The sequence below is a fragment of the Amia ocellicauda genome, chromosome 2 (assembly GCF_036373705.1).
Source record: "Amia ocellicauda isolate fAmiCal2 chromosome 2, fAmiCal2.hap1, whole genome shotgun sequence".
In the NCBI taxonomy this organism is placed as follows: domain Eukaryota; kingdom Metazoa; phylum Chordata; class Actinopteri; order Amiiformes; family Amiidae; genus Amia; species Amia ocellicauda.
Window position 1 is genome coordinate 39201792 of NC_089851.1, and position 14922 is coordinate 39216713.

At 39.4% G+C, this 14922-nt stretch overlaps 1 protein-coding gene and 1 long non-coding RNA gene across 4 annotated transcripts in view; both read right to left on the reverse strand.

The window, feature by feature from the left end:
- The window catches only part of LOC136771202 (uncharacterized), a 124724-nt gene extending 117363 nt beyond the window's left edge, over nt 1-7361 (reverse strand). Inside the window, exon 1 of one of the 3 annotated variants that reach the window (XR_010822305.1) lies at nt 6356-6788. This is a non-coding gene — a long non-coding RNA (uncharacterized LOC136771202). Of the gene's footprint in view, nt 1-6355 lie in introns of all 3 variants that reach the window. The other 2 variants (XR_010822304.1, XR_010822303.1) reach the window with 2 other exon arrangements.
- A 3977-nt stretch (nt 7362-11338) lies between these two features.
- Nucleotides 11339-14315, reverse strand: LOC136771223 (transcriptional regulator Myc). Its single transcript, XM_066723453.1, has 3 exons — nt 14065-14315; nt 12990-13639; nt 11339-12415 (listed from the first exon to the last, which is right to left on the reverse strand). The coding sequence occupies exons 2-3, from the start codon at nt 13627-13629 to the stop codon at nt 11841-11843; spliced, it is 1215 nt and encodes a 404-aa protein (XP_066579550.1). The 5' UTR covers nt 13630-13639; nt 14065-14315; the 3' UTR covers nt 11339-11840.
- Between the last annotated feature and the right edge of the window lie 607 nt (nt 14316-14922).

Here is a 14922-nt window from a genome sequence, read left to right on the forward strand (position 1 = left end):
GGACTGAAAAGCACTTACTGTATAAGGCTCTTTAGTAGAGTCTGTATAAGATCTCTGTGATCAATCCTCTTCTCATTTCTAAATAATTGCTCTACTGCAGCAGAAAGTTAAAAAAATACTTAATACAAGATAAGAGACTTGATAAATTCTCTCACTATCACCAATCCTGAAAAAAATATTCTTATTCATCCTTAATTGATGATGAGACACTACTTTGCAATTTATGAAGATGTGGATCGATACCTCAAAACATTGTATCATTCCGTTTTACTTTGTGTCATCCCACATCCTTACAGTAGAGCCTCTTTGATAACAATAGGTATGTGATTTCTCTAAAAGACTTACTAATCTTCTGTGAAGCAAAAGCATTACCATCTGTACCTAAAAAAACATGAGCACACTATATACTTAATAACTAGGCAACCACTGTGTGATGCCCTGACAATGCTGACAAATGGAAAACAGAATTGCCCAGAGATATTTAGATTCCCACCCCTCAAGTTACCTAGACACTGCATAAATAATGTGCTCATTAAAGGTGTTTTTCAAAATGTTCTAAATCTGTTCTGGGTAACAGATTTGATTAGGCAGTAAGGTACTCAAAGTGTAAAAAACAGTGCTTGTCAGTTAAGACCCTGGTTCTCAAACGTGTTCCTCAGAAAAATCATTCCTCTCAGATTACAGAAAAAATAATACAGAAACACAAAAACAAATACATGTTCACTGACTGCTTGAACTTCCCTTACATTCTTTTTAAAGGGTATATCAAGACTACATACAAAATCGAAATAAAACATTTCTAACCTGCTGGTGATTGTACTTAATCATTATATAATAGTAGTATACTCCAAAACATTTCATAATACCACAATATTATTATATCATATCAGTGTACTAGGTGTAATCTCCTAAGAACCATGAAGTTGGTCTCTGCGAGCACTGACAATGTACTGAGATACGGTAGAGACTACTACTGACACTTCACCAAAGCAGGGTAATGTATCCACTGTATTGTCCACATGGCAAATGTCATATTCAGTTATAATCCTATTGTGTGTTACATTGGAAGTTAACATACACTACATGGCCAAATGTATGTGGACACCCTTCTAATTAGTGGATTTGGCTATTTCAGCCACACCCATTGCTGACAGGTGTATAAATCAAGCACACAGCCATGCAATCTCCTTAGACAAACATTGGCAGTAGAATGGGCTGTACTGAAGAGCTCAGTGACTTTCAAAATGGCACTGTCATAGGATGCCACCTTTCCAACAAGTCAAATTTATGCCCTGCTAGAGCTGCCTGGCCAACTGTAAGTGCTGTTATTGTGAAGTGCAAACATCTAGGAGCAAGAACTGCTCAGCTGCGAAGTGGAAGGCCACACAAGCTCACAGAACAGGTCTGCCGAGTGCTCAAGCGCGTAGTACGTACAAATCATCTGTCATTGGTTGCAACAATCACTAACGCGTTCCAAACTGCCTCTGGAAGCAACGTCAGCACGATAACTGTGAGCTTCATGAATGGGGTTTCCATGGCCGAGCAGCCACACACAAGCCTTGGATCTCCATATGCAATACCAAGCATTGGCTGGAGGGGTGTAAATCTCACTGCCATTGGACTCTGTATCAGTGGGAACGCGTTCTCTTGAGTGATGAATCATGCTTCAACATCTGGCAGACCGACGGACAAATCTGGGTTTGGCGGATGCCATTGAACGCTACCTGCCCGAATGCATAGTGCCAACTGTAAAGTTCGGTGGAGGAGGAATGATGGTCTGGGGCTGTTTTTCATGGTTCAGGCTCGGCCCCTTAGTTCCACTGAAGGGAAATCTTAACGCTACAGCATACAATGACATTCTAGACGATTTTGCACTTCCAACTTTGTGGCAACAGTTTGGGGAGGTCCTTTCCTGTTTTGGCATGACAATGCACCCGTGCACAAATCGAGGTCCATACAAAAATGGTTTGTCGAGATCAGTGTGGAAGAACTTGACTGGCCTGCACAGAGACCTGACCAAAACCCCATCTGACACCTTTGGGATGAATTGGACTGCCGACTGTGAGCCAGACCTGATCGCCCAACATCAGGGAACGACCTCACTAATACTCTTGTGGCTGAATGGAAGCAAATCCCTGCAGTTATGTTCCAACATCTAGTGGAAAGCCTTCCCAGAAGAGTGGAGGCTGTTATAGGAGCAAAGGGGAGACCGACTCCATATTAATGCCCATGATTTTGGAATGAGATGTCCACATACTTTTAGCCATGTAGTGTATATGACTTGTACAATATTTGTGGATGGTATGCAAGATGATATTGTTTGGTATTAAATACAAGTACTCAGTATTGGAAATTAGTTAATTATTCCTCTAGGAATAAAGTACTGTCTGTATTATCTTCATGGGTAGACAATAGGTGATACATTCAAGGAATGTAATTTAAACAAATCGCTACAATATTTCGGATCATTTACAATGTTGTGTCACGGCAATACTGAATAAGAGGAATACAGACAATGAAATACTCTAATATGCATTATACAATTTGTCTGTTCAATATGCGTTTCCTGTTTTTGTTTATGTTTTCCCTATTGTCTGGTGGCAGAATAAACAATAGAAAGTTGACTTTTGTAAAACATTATATAATGAAACTTTGTTAACTGAGCATTAGCTTACATGGATTCATAAACTTTCACAAAGACCCTACTTAATTGGAAACAAATGTGGCCTACTTTGTTAGCTTTTTAGGAATATTTGCATTTGTTTTGTCTTTGTATCACTTCAACTGACGCACATCACCCCACCTCAAAACTCTCCGGAATACTGAAAAATAACTGTACATTAGCCTATATCCCGCAGCATAATGCATACTTCTGCTTGTATAGACTTCAAGAGGGCTGACACACCCAGGCTGGTTTAGAACAATAACTAGTAGGACTCACAGATCTCAATACACAATGCATGGAGCCAAATTAATTACAACAGTAATTGTATTTTTTTGTTTCATTATTTTTATCATTTCAATAAATATGAATATAATTATTTAAGTAGACGTAAAATAAAAAAAACAATCGTAGGCTAGCAGTAAAGGTAATGTCAAATGTATTTTTTGTGTTTTAAAAGAAACCACAGGGACAATATTACCTCTCTGTACCAACACTTTCTCTTTTGCGTGAATATTAAAACACAGAATAAACTGCCTCACCCTGAAAGTATTCAAATAATGAAACTGAAGAATAGTCAAGCTTAGCTGAAGATATCGGTGCTGTTTTGTATCCTCAATAAATACTCTCCTGTCATATTTGAATTTCTTAATTCAGTTCCAATGTTTCCCTGACAACAGATTGGGTGATACCTGGTAGTACAGCTTTTTTACTTAACTTCACAATGTGACAAGTATTTATAGTTTGTAATGCTACATTTTGTGTTATTTCATATTTGTAAACAAACAGGCTACATGCTCTAAAGATATCCCACTTACTAGTCTATTCAAGATTATAATAAAAAATCCATTAATACAAGACTGATATTAATGTAACTGTCTCATGTATAATGTTCTGTATGTATTCTTCTTGTTAGTTTACTCCGTGTATATTTTTGTTCTATTATATGTGCTGTATTTCACAGAGATTTCAGGTAAGATAACTCAGCTTACTTTGCTTATTTATCAATTAAATCCTTTCACTGTTTACTGAAAACTGATTCAGCCAAGAGAAAACCGACGAAAATTGACTGAAATGAGTTAAGAAAGCAGATGTATAAACAAGAGGTGATTTGTATGCTCTGGTATTGAAGCAGATTAAACATTGCCAAAGGACACATACTTTTTCTTTATCACTCCCATTGAAAAAATGTGTTTCCGAACTTGGGAGTTTAAAGATAAAATACCTGACATTTAAAACAACAATTTAACAAAACAACAACAAGAAAACAAGTGCCATATTGCCTACACAGTTTAATTCAAATGGATGTGGGTAGGAAGAGCATCCAACAAACATAATTTAATGTCAATAGTATTGCTAGGTCTTAAAAATATATATTTAAACAATCTTCATATCAATACATAATTACAATCTTGTTATGATTACTGTATGTTCTTGGGAAGAAGAGTGTATTGAGCATGGGACATCAAAAGTGTAGAAGAATATTTTTAAGCTACCTGTAGTAAAGGAACAGGAAAAACTAGTTTTTATATTGGTAATTATTGATTTGGCAGTGGTTCTACTTATCCCTTTCAGTATGTTACATATGAACTATTTCAGATGATTTTTCATGCTTACAAAAACAAATATTATAATTTTACACCGACATTAACAAACATTGCTTTGCTGACCTACACCTGAAATAGCTGGGTAGATGGATCACTGGTTAAGGGAAAGAGCTTCTTACCAGGAGGTTGAAACCCTAGATTTGCCACTGACTCACTGTGTCACCCTAATCAAGATACCGTGTCTATTGGATTTGATACAAAATCGAGGCCTGTAGCAGCATTTTTTTATCTACTTGGTTAAAGCATCTGCTGATTGACAATTTAATATAATGAGAAACAAATAAAGTTATGCATCTCTTACTGAGAGAGAAAGACATAAAGAAAGATGTAGTGGTAGCCTATACTTAATGAAAACTCCCAAAATACAATATTCTCCATAGTGGCACAAAATAAAGTAGCATGCTGCAGGATAACACCACATGGAAACAAGAGTGGTCCTCTTCACAAATGGCCTGAAGTACTCACTCAGACTCAGATATCTGACAGGTGCAGAGAGAGCTGTAAGAAATACCTAGATAGCAAACCCTTCATCCTTCAACCTTTATCAAACATCATACTGGCACTTCCAGCTAGGGGACTTTAGTAATGCACAGGAGAACATGTACTGCCATCAACCTGTAAGAAAGACTCTTAACTCCTAAGTCCTGCAGGGCAGTTTAGAAGTGCAAATTGCAGGCCCAAGATCAAATCTACTTCAGGCTTTTCCCAAATCTTCCCCCTCTAGTTAAACTGGATAAGATGTTCCTCTCTTCTCTGGCTTATCTCCTGTGGTGAAATGGCAGAAAGCACTTTGGGATCCAACTTTTAAAGCATCTTGTTTTAATTTGGGATGAAAGGCATTTTAAAACACCAATATATGATTATTATTATTATATAATTAACAATTGATCATAACATATCACACTGAACATGTCTATAAAGTAACACAAATTGTTTCTCAGTAACAATGTTTCAATGTCTGGCACCTGCAGATTTGGCCATTTGCTTCTTGTCCAATATACAATTCCACACTACTTCCATTCAATTATTATAGGTCCCTTTCAGCAAATGAATATGTATTGGTAAATATGAACGGTCTAACACAGAATAATTTGATCACATTGTCAGATATTAGCTGAATAGGCATTTCTCAACCTAACCTTGGCTAAACTGAGAATCATACCCTATATATAGGAAATAAGTAAAAAGAACCTTTCTAGAATTATAAAAGTGAAAGCCACATTCTCAAATAGATCAAAGAAATCAATACATACATAAAAATCAAACATAAAAGGTGAGACTCCGTGCAGGGTTTCCTTTTGTTGTGTTTGTTTTCCATCTTGAAATGAAACTAGAACATAACACCTGTATCTAGTATAGGTTATGGAACTAGTAGCTATATGTCGCATCTATGGTAATGGGACATCTTCACCATCAGACTTTTCACTTTACTACATAGACTAGGACTACTCATAACGACGTGATTTAATCTCATGTGTACTACATTATATGTGAAAACAGATCCTGCTTCTGAAAACTGTTACTGTATCTAGAACTGCAAGGAGAGGTACTACAGTACTTTGGTTTGATTTGTAACCTATATTTCAGGAAGCAGACTGCAATGATACTTAAGTAAAGTCAGATGGAAGAAAAGATCACCTGCTGTTAATACCAATAATGACTCATATGATACATAATATAACCACTACTACTAAATAATACGCTAAAATAAACGAAACAGTTGACGTAGGACGGGGGGGGGGATGGGCATAATGAAAGCAAAGAACCTGAAACGTGTTTATAAATCAAGGCCACTACCTGGGTAGGATTATCATAAGCAATATTAATAATAAAACTGCTTAGTTTATGGTTTTTATTAGTATTATAGTAGTATGCCCACACAGTAAGCACATTCAAACCATGCACCCAAATCCAACTTTACAGCAGAAAACCCCATTTACATGTAAAAATACCCAACCGTGTGTGGTTTACAATGACGTCGCCGTGCAAACTCGTTGCATTTGAAGCATTCTGTCTGCATCCCTGGGCATCAGAAAGCCAAGCCTCGGAGAAGGGGGGGAGGGGGTGGAAGAATGCAAGGACTTACCCTTTCTTCGACTTGTCCCACATCTCGCTGCGGCGTTTATATCCCAGGTAAGCGGTGGAAAAGCCGCAGAAAGTGACATGAACGCAGCCCCGCGCGCGGCTCGGCTCGGCGCGACCTCTTTCCATGTGCTCGGAGCACGCGCTGCGCGGAACGCTCTGCTACCTCACGGACCGCGCGTGACGTCACGGCGCGGGTGAGATCAGAGCCGGGGCTGCACGGCTGCGCTTCGTTGCGCTGCTTTGGGTTTATGCGCGCTGCACGCCTCGACGGGAGCAGGTCTGTATACGTCCCGTTACGTCCTACAATCGCTCGTTTCGTGCATGTCGGCGTACTTCCATGTGCGCAAAATGAGTGCGGTGCGCAACAAACGCCGGAGCAACTGTTGAATACGGTGCCATAGACCTGCTTGACCGACGCGGAGTAATTGCACAGAGTTGGAACTGTGTTGCACAACGTCAGTGCTCAATTATGAATGGGTTCTCACTGCGTCGTTTTGTTTAGGGACACACATATTTGACTTTTGCAGCACACCCATTCAAAGTGTCGCTTTTGAATGTGACCAGTGATGCGTCACAAAACGACAGATGACTATATATGTGTGCTCGTTATCTAAAATGCATTTACAGTAAGCGCCTGTAAATCTTGAAAACAGGGTAGATTCTCCAGAGTGAGGAATGGATCTTGTTTTGACAGTAAACACAACACAACAGGATGAATTGATAACAAAGGGAGGCTGCTTGAACAATAGATAACGTTTTTTTACTTACTACTGACAAAGCCATTGTTATTTTCCCATAACAATTGAAATCAAAACTTCCACATGAAATAGTCTGGTACAGGTAACATATGTTAACAAACATAATTTTCAAGCATTACCCCAAAATGAAAACAGACAGGGGGAAGATTATACTATAAACCCCAACAAGAGATTAAATCCAGAGCCTCTCCAGGGGATTATAGCTGGCCACAACTGAAATACAAATAATACTGTATTATTTGTTTGTTTGTTTGGTTGGTTGGTTGTTTTTTAGCAAAACAAATGGTTTCAATAAACATCCCTGAGTAATAAGAAATCAGATGACATAGCTGGCCTTATCATTCACATTATTCACATTTGTATGCTATCCGACTACAGGAGTGCATGAATTTTAATATGAATATATTAAAATGTACTGATTTATTAAAGTAACTTATTATAATTTACTACCATGCAAAGTTTAAGGTTGGTAAGGACTCTTTCCATACCACAGCAGTTTACAATTATAGGGAAATTCACTATATAATAATCACAAGCATTTTATTTATATAACTTTTGGGTTCTTTAGGTGATTCAACCATTTGATATATAAATGTCATGGAAGATTACCTCAAATGTCATTCATTTACATAGTTGTTGTCATTCTTGTTTCTTTGTTGTTGGGTTTTTTTTTGTAATAGATATCAACCTGCAACTGTAACTTGCAGTTTATTACACTCAACACTTTTCATCTCTGTCTGCTCCTACTTTTGTGTATTTGTATACTGGACCAAAACCAGTAAAGTGTAATGAGTCCATTATGCAAAAAGTGGTGGAGCCTGTACATAAACAGAGAAGCAACACACAATAAATTAGAATGTTTTTTTTTTTCATATTGTGTGTTCAACATCAATTTAATGTGTAGCATACTGGTTAACTTGTGGTTTTCTGTATTTATATATCAGACTGGATGCTGTGATATTGTAACCTCAATGCGTAATGGAATATCCCCTCTGTGAATTCAGATGCCTTTGATAATATATTAAATGAAATAAGTCTTCATCGTGACCCTGTACTGGATGACATGTTATTAAAAATGGGTGGATGGACGGAAGTCCTTATGGACATTAACTGTAATTATCTGTACTACACAATATATATATATATATATATATATATATATATATATATATATATATATATATATATATATAAACATTGTTAAGCAGTTAATAATAACTAATCGTATATTTCCAGAATTTGCTGAACACTGATTCAGACTAGAGAAAACTAAAGATTCCACCTGCTTGAACTATGTTAAAATAGGGTGTTTGTAAGCTTTAATATTTCACGTATAAAATCAAATTTGCTATACCTTAATTACAGTACTCTGCAACACAACATGACCACAATGATTACAATGTATTATCTAATGATACATTTTACAGAAGCTTGAACTCAGCATGTTTTTGTCTTCAAATAAAGTATATTACAACATGTATGCCCACCACTAGCAAGTCTTCTGCTCCTAAGCAAAGATGAACATGGTAAATAGATGATGCTTTCAACATTATATAATGTTGCCGCTTACATGTCACAAAACACGTTTACCTGTAAATGTCTACAGTATATATAATTATATAGTTATATTAACTGGTTTTAAACCCCAGTGCTAACATTTTCATGTCCATGTCATGTGTTAATGAATGTGATTTTTGAAGTTTTGGAGCTTTTTATTTGTATGTATATATTCAGACATTGTATTTTATGTCAGATGAGCTAACATTTTATCATTATCAAAGACATATATGAAATGCATTAAAGAAAGTATGTTTTCTGTGATATCATTTATCAGCTTCATATGCTATCTTCAAGATGAAAAAATACTTGTTTTTAAGCTATGATTTTGAGGTTTAGTAACAAAACTGTGGTTTAAAAAGTGAGAGCACATTTCCTGCTGAAACGCAAGCATAAAAATGCAAGACTAGTAAAACCCTTCAAAAAGGGGCATACTTCTTCAGCATCTGAAAACATGAAAGAATGATATATGTCACAAAGTAATGCAGTAAACAGAAGAAACAAAACTGCTAAACAAGTGATGAAAAAAGTCAAGATTTTGTTACATAATGATAATATGCTAGGTTGAATTCAACATCTTTAAATAATCAGGTAGAATTTGTATATTTCGGGAGGTAGAATGGATGTGATATCAGATAATGCTGAGTTGTTCAAGAGAAAAAGAAACAGAAAACCACTTTCAAACTGTTAAAGAAATAAGTATGCAGAAGATGGGGATTTAATGACTGTAAAGTCAGTCTTGCTGTAGGGTTCTTTGCTTTCTCCCCAGGCAGACTACCCTATAAGGCAAACAAAAACCTCCCCAACATGATGTTGTGGTTTCTTTGAAGAAACATGTAATGGATTTCAGAGCTCTGAGGCATAATAAAATGGAACATGGTCTTGGCATTATCAATAATTCATTTTCAAAATAACAGATGTATGAAGAAGAATGAGATTATATATCTTACATGGGGGGAAGGGAAATGCACATGTCTTTGGTCTAGAGCTGTTTACCTAGAATGAAAATACAAAGAAAGAATATACTTCACAACTATAAATGTCTCTATGGTATTGTGCATTGCTCTCTTGTTGAATGAAGGTTCTTATTTAAAGTTTTTCATTATTGTTTTATATTATCTTAAAAGGGAAAGTATCCCTCTATCATTTTCATATTGGATGTAGATATTTGTTGAAGAGTTAAAAACTAGAGGCCATGATTTGATGCTGGGATATGCCAATGTCAATAATGTAGGCTGGTAAAATGGAATTAAAATTAACAAGATGTGGAAGACCACAAAAAGGCAGGTGAAGGAGATGGTCATTTGATTACTGTGAAACGTATAGCTTAACACTGAATAGCAGATGTGAGATCTATGATTGTCACATGCCAGAATAAATATAATTTCCTTTCGACGTCGAAGAAACAGGTTCAACTTTCACAGACAATACTTTAGAAAGCCTGTAGCCTATTATCACAAAATCGCTAATATAAAAAAAAGTGTATTTCATTTCAAGGACGGTAAACTTCATGCAGCGTGTTGCTTTCCAGACATTCAATATGGAAGTGGAACAAATGTATAATGCTGAATCTTATGGTCGGTAGCTATTATTTCTGTATTTCAGGACTAGATCATGTTTCAATGTTTTTTTTAAGAGATGTTTGAAAAATATACATTTCTAATGGAAATATATGACACTTTGTAGGAAATAAATAGACTATAACAAACAACGGTCATACTGTCAAGTGTGTATAGAAATTGCATAATATTCAGTGGTACATGTGAGCGTTTTCACTTTATATTAAAAGGGGGATGGATACAGTAGAAAGTGATACATAGGCAGACTGTCCATTCTAGAACTGTGGTCCCTATATTCTATATGGTAAATCTTGATTAAAGGGAAAACATACACACCTTTTTAGAAACCTCAGAAAAAAACACTTCTTGAAACAAATGTAAAGATGCATAAGGGCTCATTTTATTGACAGAATATAAATGTTGTTTGACTTAGTGAATATGTCATAAGGACTCCATATAATAAAATGGGATCAAATGTAACCATAAATATTGGTGATACAATATTAAAGGTGTAATTAGTGAAAAATCGAATGTATAAATGGCCACATTGAAAGTGGTTTGCAAATTTAAACTTAGTTTTACAGCCCTAATTGCTACAAATCTGAACCATCACCATATAAAGTAAGGGATTTACTGTAGATGCCAATGCTTCTAAAGGACCCATATTATAGTATAGGATATAGTAGTTTACTTTTATGTATTGTATAATAGAAATCTAAAAAGTAATGTGAAAATTGAAAAAATTTAACAAACAGTATTTCATAAACTCTGTGTACTCACCTACTATGTTAAGAAAAAGGACAAACTCACTTTTGGAATACATGCATTGACTACATTTGAATTTAATGTAGTGCAGTAATACTTCAGATTGTTGGGATGGTTTTCTTTGTATGCAATAAGGTGCAATACAGTTTGCCTATTTTTGATGCTAACTACATTGAAATAAATGCACAAATACTTATCTGGGACATTAAATTAAGCACTTTTACAGGATTATGCATCATGCACTTTAAGTATGGGTATTGTGACTTAATAACAATAACCTGCAAACAGTGGAAAATGGTTAATCAATACTGGATAAACAAAAGATTTAGGGCAATAAAAAGTCAGTCAAGTTCATAAAGAAATGTATTTAACAATTCAGAAACATTACATTTATGGCACAAACCATGTTGATTGAAACCAGACCTGTGTGTTTTTAACTGAAACACTGCATGGCTTACATACAAAAATGACATCTTTCAAAATGTTAAATCATTAATATACAAATTACTTATTGGGGGGGAAGATACAAAATATTTTGAGACAGATTAGGCACCAACCTTCATTTTTTATGTTTTGTTTGTTTTTTTAATAAAAATAAATGACTTAAATACAAATACATTTGCAAATTCAAAAACAAAAACCTCCCCTCTATGTTAACTGAGGCAGTTTCAGCTTTTGTCAGAACCATTAGAGGATTCCAACACAGGTTGTGTAGTTTTGACTCCTCTCCCCATATTGTTCTTTACTTTTTTGCATGTGCATGCAATTTCATGTATATTATAATACATAGAAGTCTTTGTTGACAAAACACACAAAAAGGCTTAAAAAGGTCCAGAATCCTATTGGTTTATATAGGAGAATTCCTCAGCTGTTCAAGTCTGTGTGTCAACTGTTCACTTTTTTTCCTCAAATGCTCCTTTAATGAAACGAGTCTTTGTTCGTCGGTTTGCATGCTGAGGATGCACTCTGTAGCTTTTTTCAGTATTACAACCTTGGGGGCTTTTTCATTGTTCGCTACATCAGGGATTTCATCCCGCAATGCAAAAAAGCTCAGTTTCAGCTCGTTTCTTCTCTGGCGCTCCAGAACATTGTGAGTCCGTCTCTTGTCATTATCCTCTGTGTCAGATGTCCTGGGACTCGCACATTTGCGGTTGTTGCTGATTTGCTTTAGCACCCTCCCGCTGCTTTCCAACTTTATCCTCTTGCCGGCGGGCTGCTCGCTGCGCGTCGACGGGTGCGCGGCGTAGTTGTGCTGGTGGATAGGGACGTGACAGCGCTTGAGCACCAGCGGGCCGAGCTGCTGCTGCCGGTGCGCCGCGGCCCGCTTCAGGATGTGCCTCTTCTCCACCGTCACCACGTCGATCTCCTCGTCGTCTTCCTCGTCATTCTCCTCATCCTCCTCCTCCTCCTCGTTGTCGTCTTCTACACATGCAAGAAGAGAGAAAAAAAGGTTCACATTAAATAAGCAGTTAAACTCCACCCCGCCCCCAACCTGTATGAAAAAGTGAAAAGGAAATCTAGACGCACGTTGGCTACGCTATAGAAGCAAATCTCTGCATTGCCCCGCCAGCCCCCTCCCTTCTCATCAGCTGATTTTCCTGTGCACATTGTAGCATTGAACCCTACCCTTTCCCTCCAGACTAGTCTAGCGCTGAGAGAGAGAGAGAGAGAGAGAGAGACTCTTACGCAACTCCCAATGACATGGCAGACCCGTTTGCAGTTTAACGCTTTCCACCCTTAACTCCAAGGACGCCGCCGCCTGCGGGTTTTCCGCACTACAGGATCACCCATTTGGCACTGGTTTCCTACCATTAACATATGCGCCCGACCAGCACTTCACAAACACGCATTTGCATCCTGCCCGCTCTTTTCCCTCAGCACTCCGGCTCGCACTGCGTACAACCCATGCAACACAATGCATTTCAAATCAGACAAGTTACTACAATGTACCCCTGTAATCCGCACTATAACGTACAGACCCGTGTAAAACACTCACCAGAATCGCTGCCGCTGCTGCTGCTGCTGCTGCTGCTAGTGTTAGGCGGCGTATCCTCCGCCAGCCCCGGGGGAAGCGTCACACTGCCCGGCTTAGGGGGCTCGTTCAGCGGGCAAGTGAAGACCACGGACGGGTCTATGCAATCCGACGCCGAGGTGTTCAGATCTTGCAAGTAATTCGCATTCAAGCGGCCGCCCACGCCGTCGCCGGACGCCTCCTTCCTGGCCGCCTGCAGCGACGCCAGGCGCTCCGACACCACTTTCTCCAGCTTGGCGGCCGCGGAGAAGCCGCTCCACATGCAGTCCTGGATGATGATGGACTTGAGGAAAGCCTGCGAGTAGTCCGCGTCGCAGATGAAGCTCTGGTTGACCACGTCGTCCCCCAGGAACTCGGTGACCATCTCCAGCTGGTCCGCGGTGGACGGGAAGAGGCTGGAGAGAGAGGGTCGCCGGCTGGGGGAGAGCGGAGGGGTGGGCAGCAGCTCAAATTTCTTCCAGATGTCCTCGCTGGGAGCCGGCGGCTGGAGCTGGCTGTGCTGCTGGTGGTAGAAGTCCTCCTCGTTGTCGACGTAGAAGTAGGGCTGGATGGAGTCGTAGTCGTAGTCGTAGTTTTTACTCGAGAGGCTGGACTGGAGCGGCATGGTGACTCGCCTGCGAAAGCACGAAGAAGCGTGTTAGTGTAAACGCACACCTCCTCCCTGCCCGTGCTGGGCATCGGCTTTCAAAGCAAAGCTGGGGCGCTTGCACTGATCTGGATTCATCTCTAACCAATCCACAACTAAAGCCTGGATATGAAAAACGGCTCTCCAGTATGACCGCAGATGAGCGAGGCGCAGGGCGGCTCAGTGCGGGCCAAGACAGCAGCTGTCAGTGGGTTACAGGAGCAGCCGGCATTTAAAACGCTGCCTTTTCTTCCGCATGATCCCGGTCACGGCATACTACACAATATAACACACACACACACACACACACTTATTTTAAGTACGAATGCGATCAATATTCAAAAACGCTTGTAAAATAAAATTGCCGTGCAAACCAAACAAACAAAATTAATAATAATAATTTAAATGCCTTACCGAGTCAGAGACTAAAGACCCGAAACACAAAACGCAGCTTGTCGCGAATAAACCGACACGAATATCAACACAGCCGCTTGAGAAGTGCCAAGTGAAAGTAATAGTCCAGAGGGGGAGTCGTGTCCCCGGGTGTCGGGTTTAAAAGCCCCTGTAGCCCGTGTGCTGTGCGCGGCGGCTGCGCCTGCTTGTGCGCCGGTGTCAGGCACTGTGAGAACCAGAGCGGCCGCCGCGCCGGCTTTTAATACGACTGCGGCTTTTTTTCTGTCCCTGCGCCGCGGCGCCCCGCCCACCTCCGCGCGTCACGCTTTCCCGCCAACTGAAGGGAGTGCGGGGCCCGGCGCTCGCTGCCGCGCCTGCGCAGAGGGGCGGGGGCCCGGGCGGTGGGGGATATTAGTTCAGTGCGGAAGGGGGGCGGGATGGCACAGGCTGAGCAGCCGTAGTAAACAGTAGTAATGCACCACTGTACCTGAGGGCGTGTGGCCACAGTGAGAGGAGGCGCACACAGACAGCAGGGCTTATGGTGGTGGTAGTAGTAGTAGTGGTAGTAGTGGTAGTAGTAGTGGTAGTAGTGGTAGTAGTAGCTGGCGTGTCGTAGTGGAAATGTCGACGCGTTCCCGAATGTGGTTTGATTTGAACTGTCATAATAAAAACAACAATATGTAAACAAGGAGCCCATTCACACACATGTATTCATTTTAATAAAAACTGAGGTTTAACCTTGACTATTATTATTATTATAGACTGGGCACCTTGTTTACATATTGTTGTTTTTATTAATAATAATAATAACTGCAGTGTCCTCCCAATTTCCAAAATCCACAATGCTGTCCAAGTGCACGGTACTTCCTCGCCTTTCCA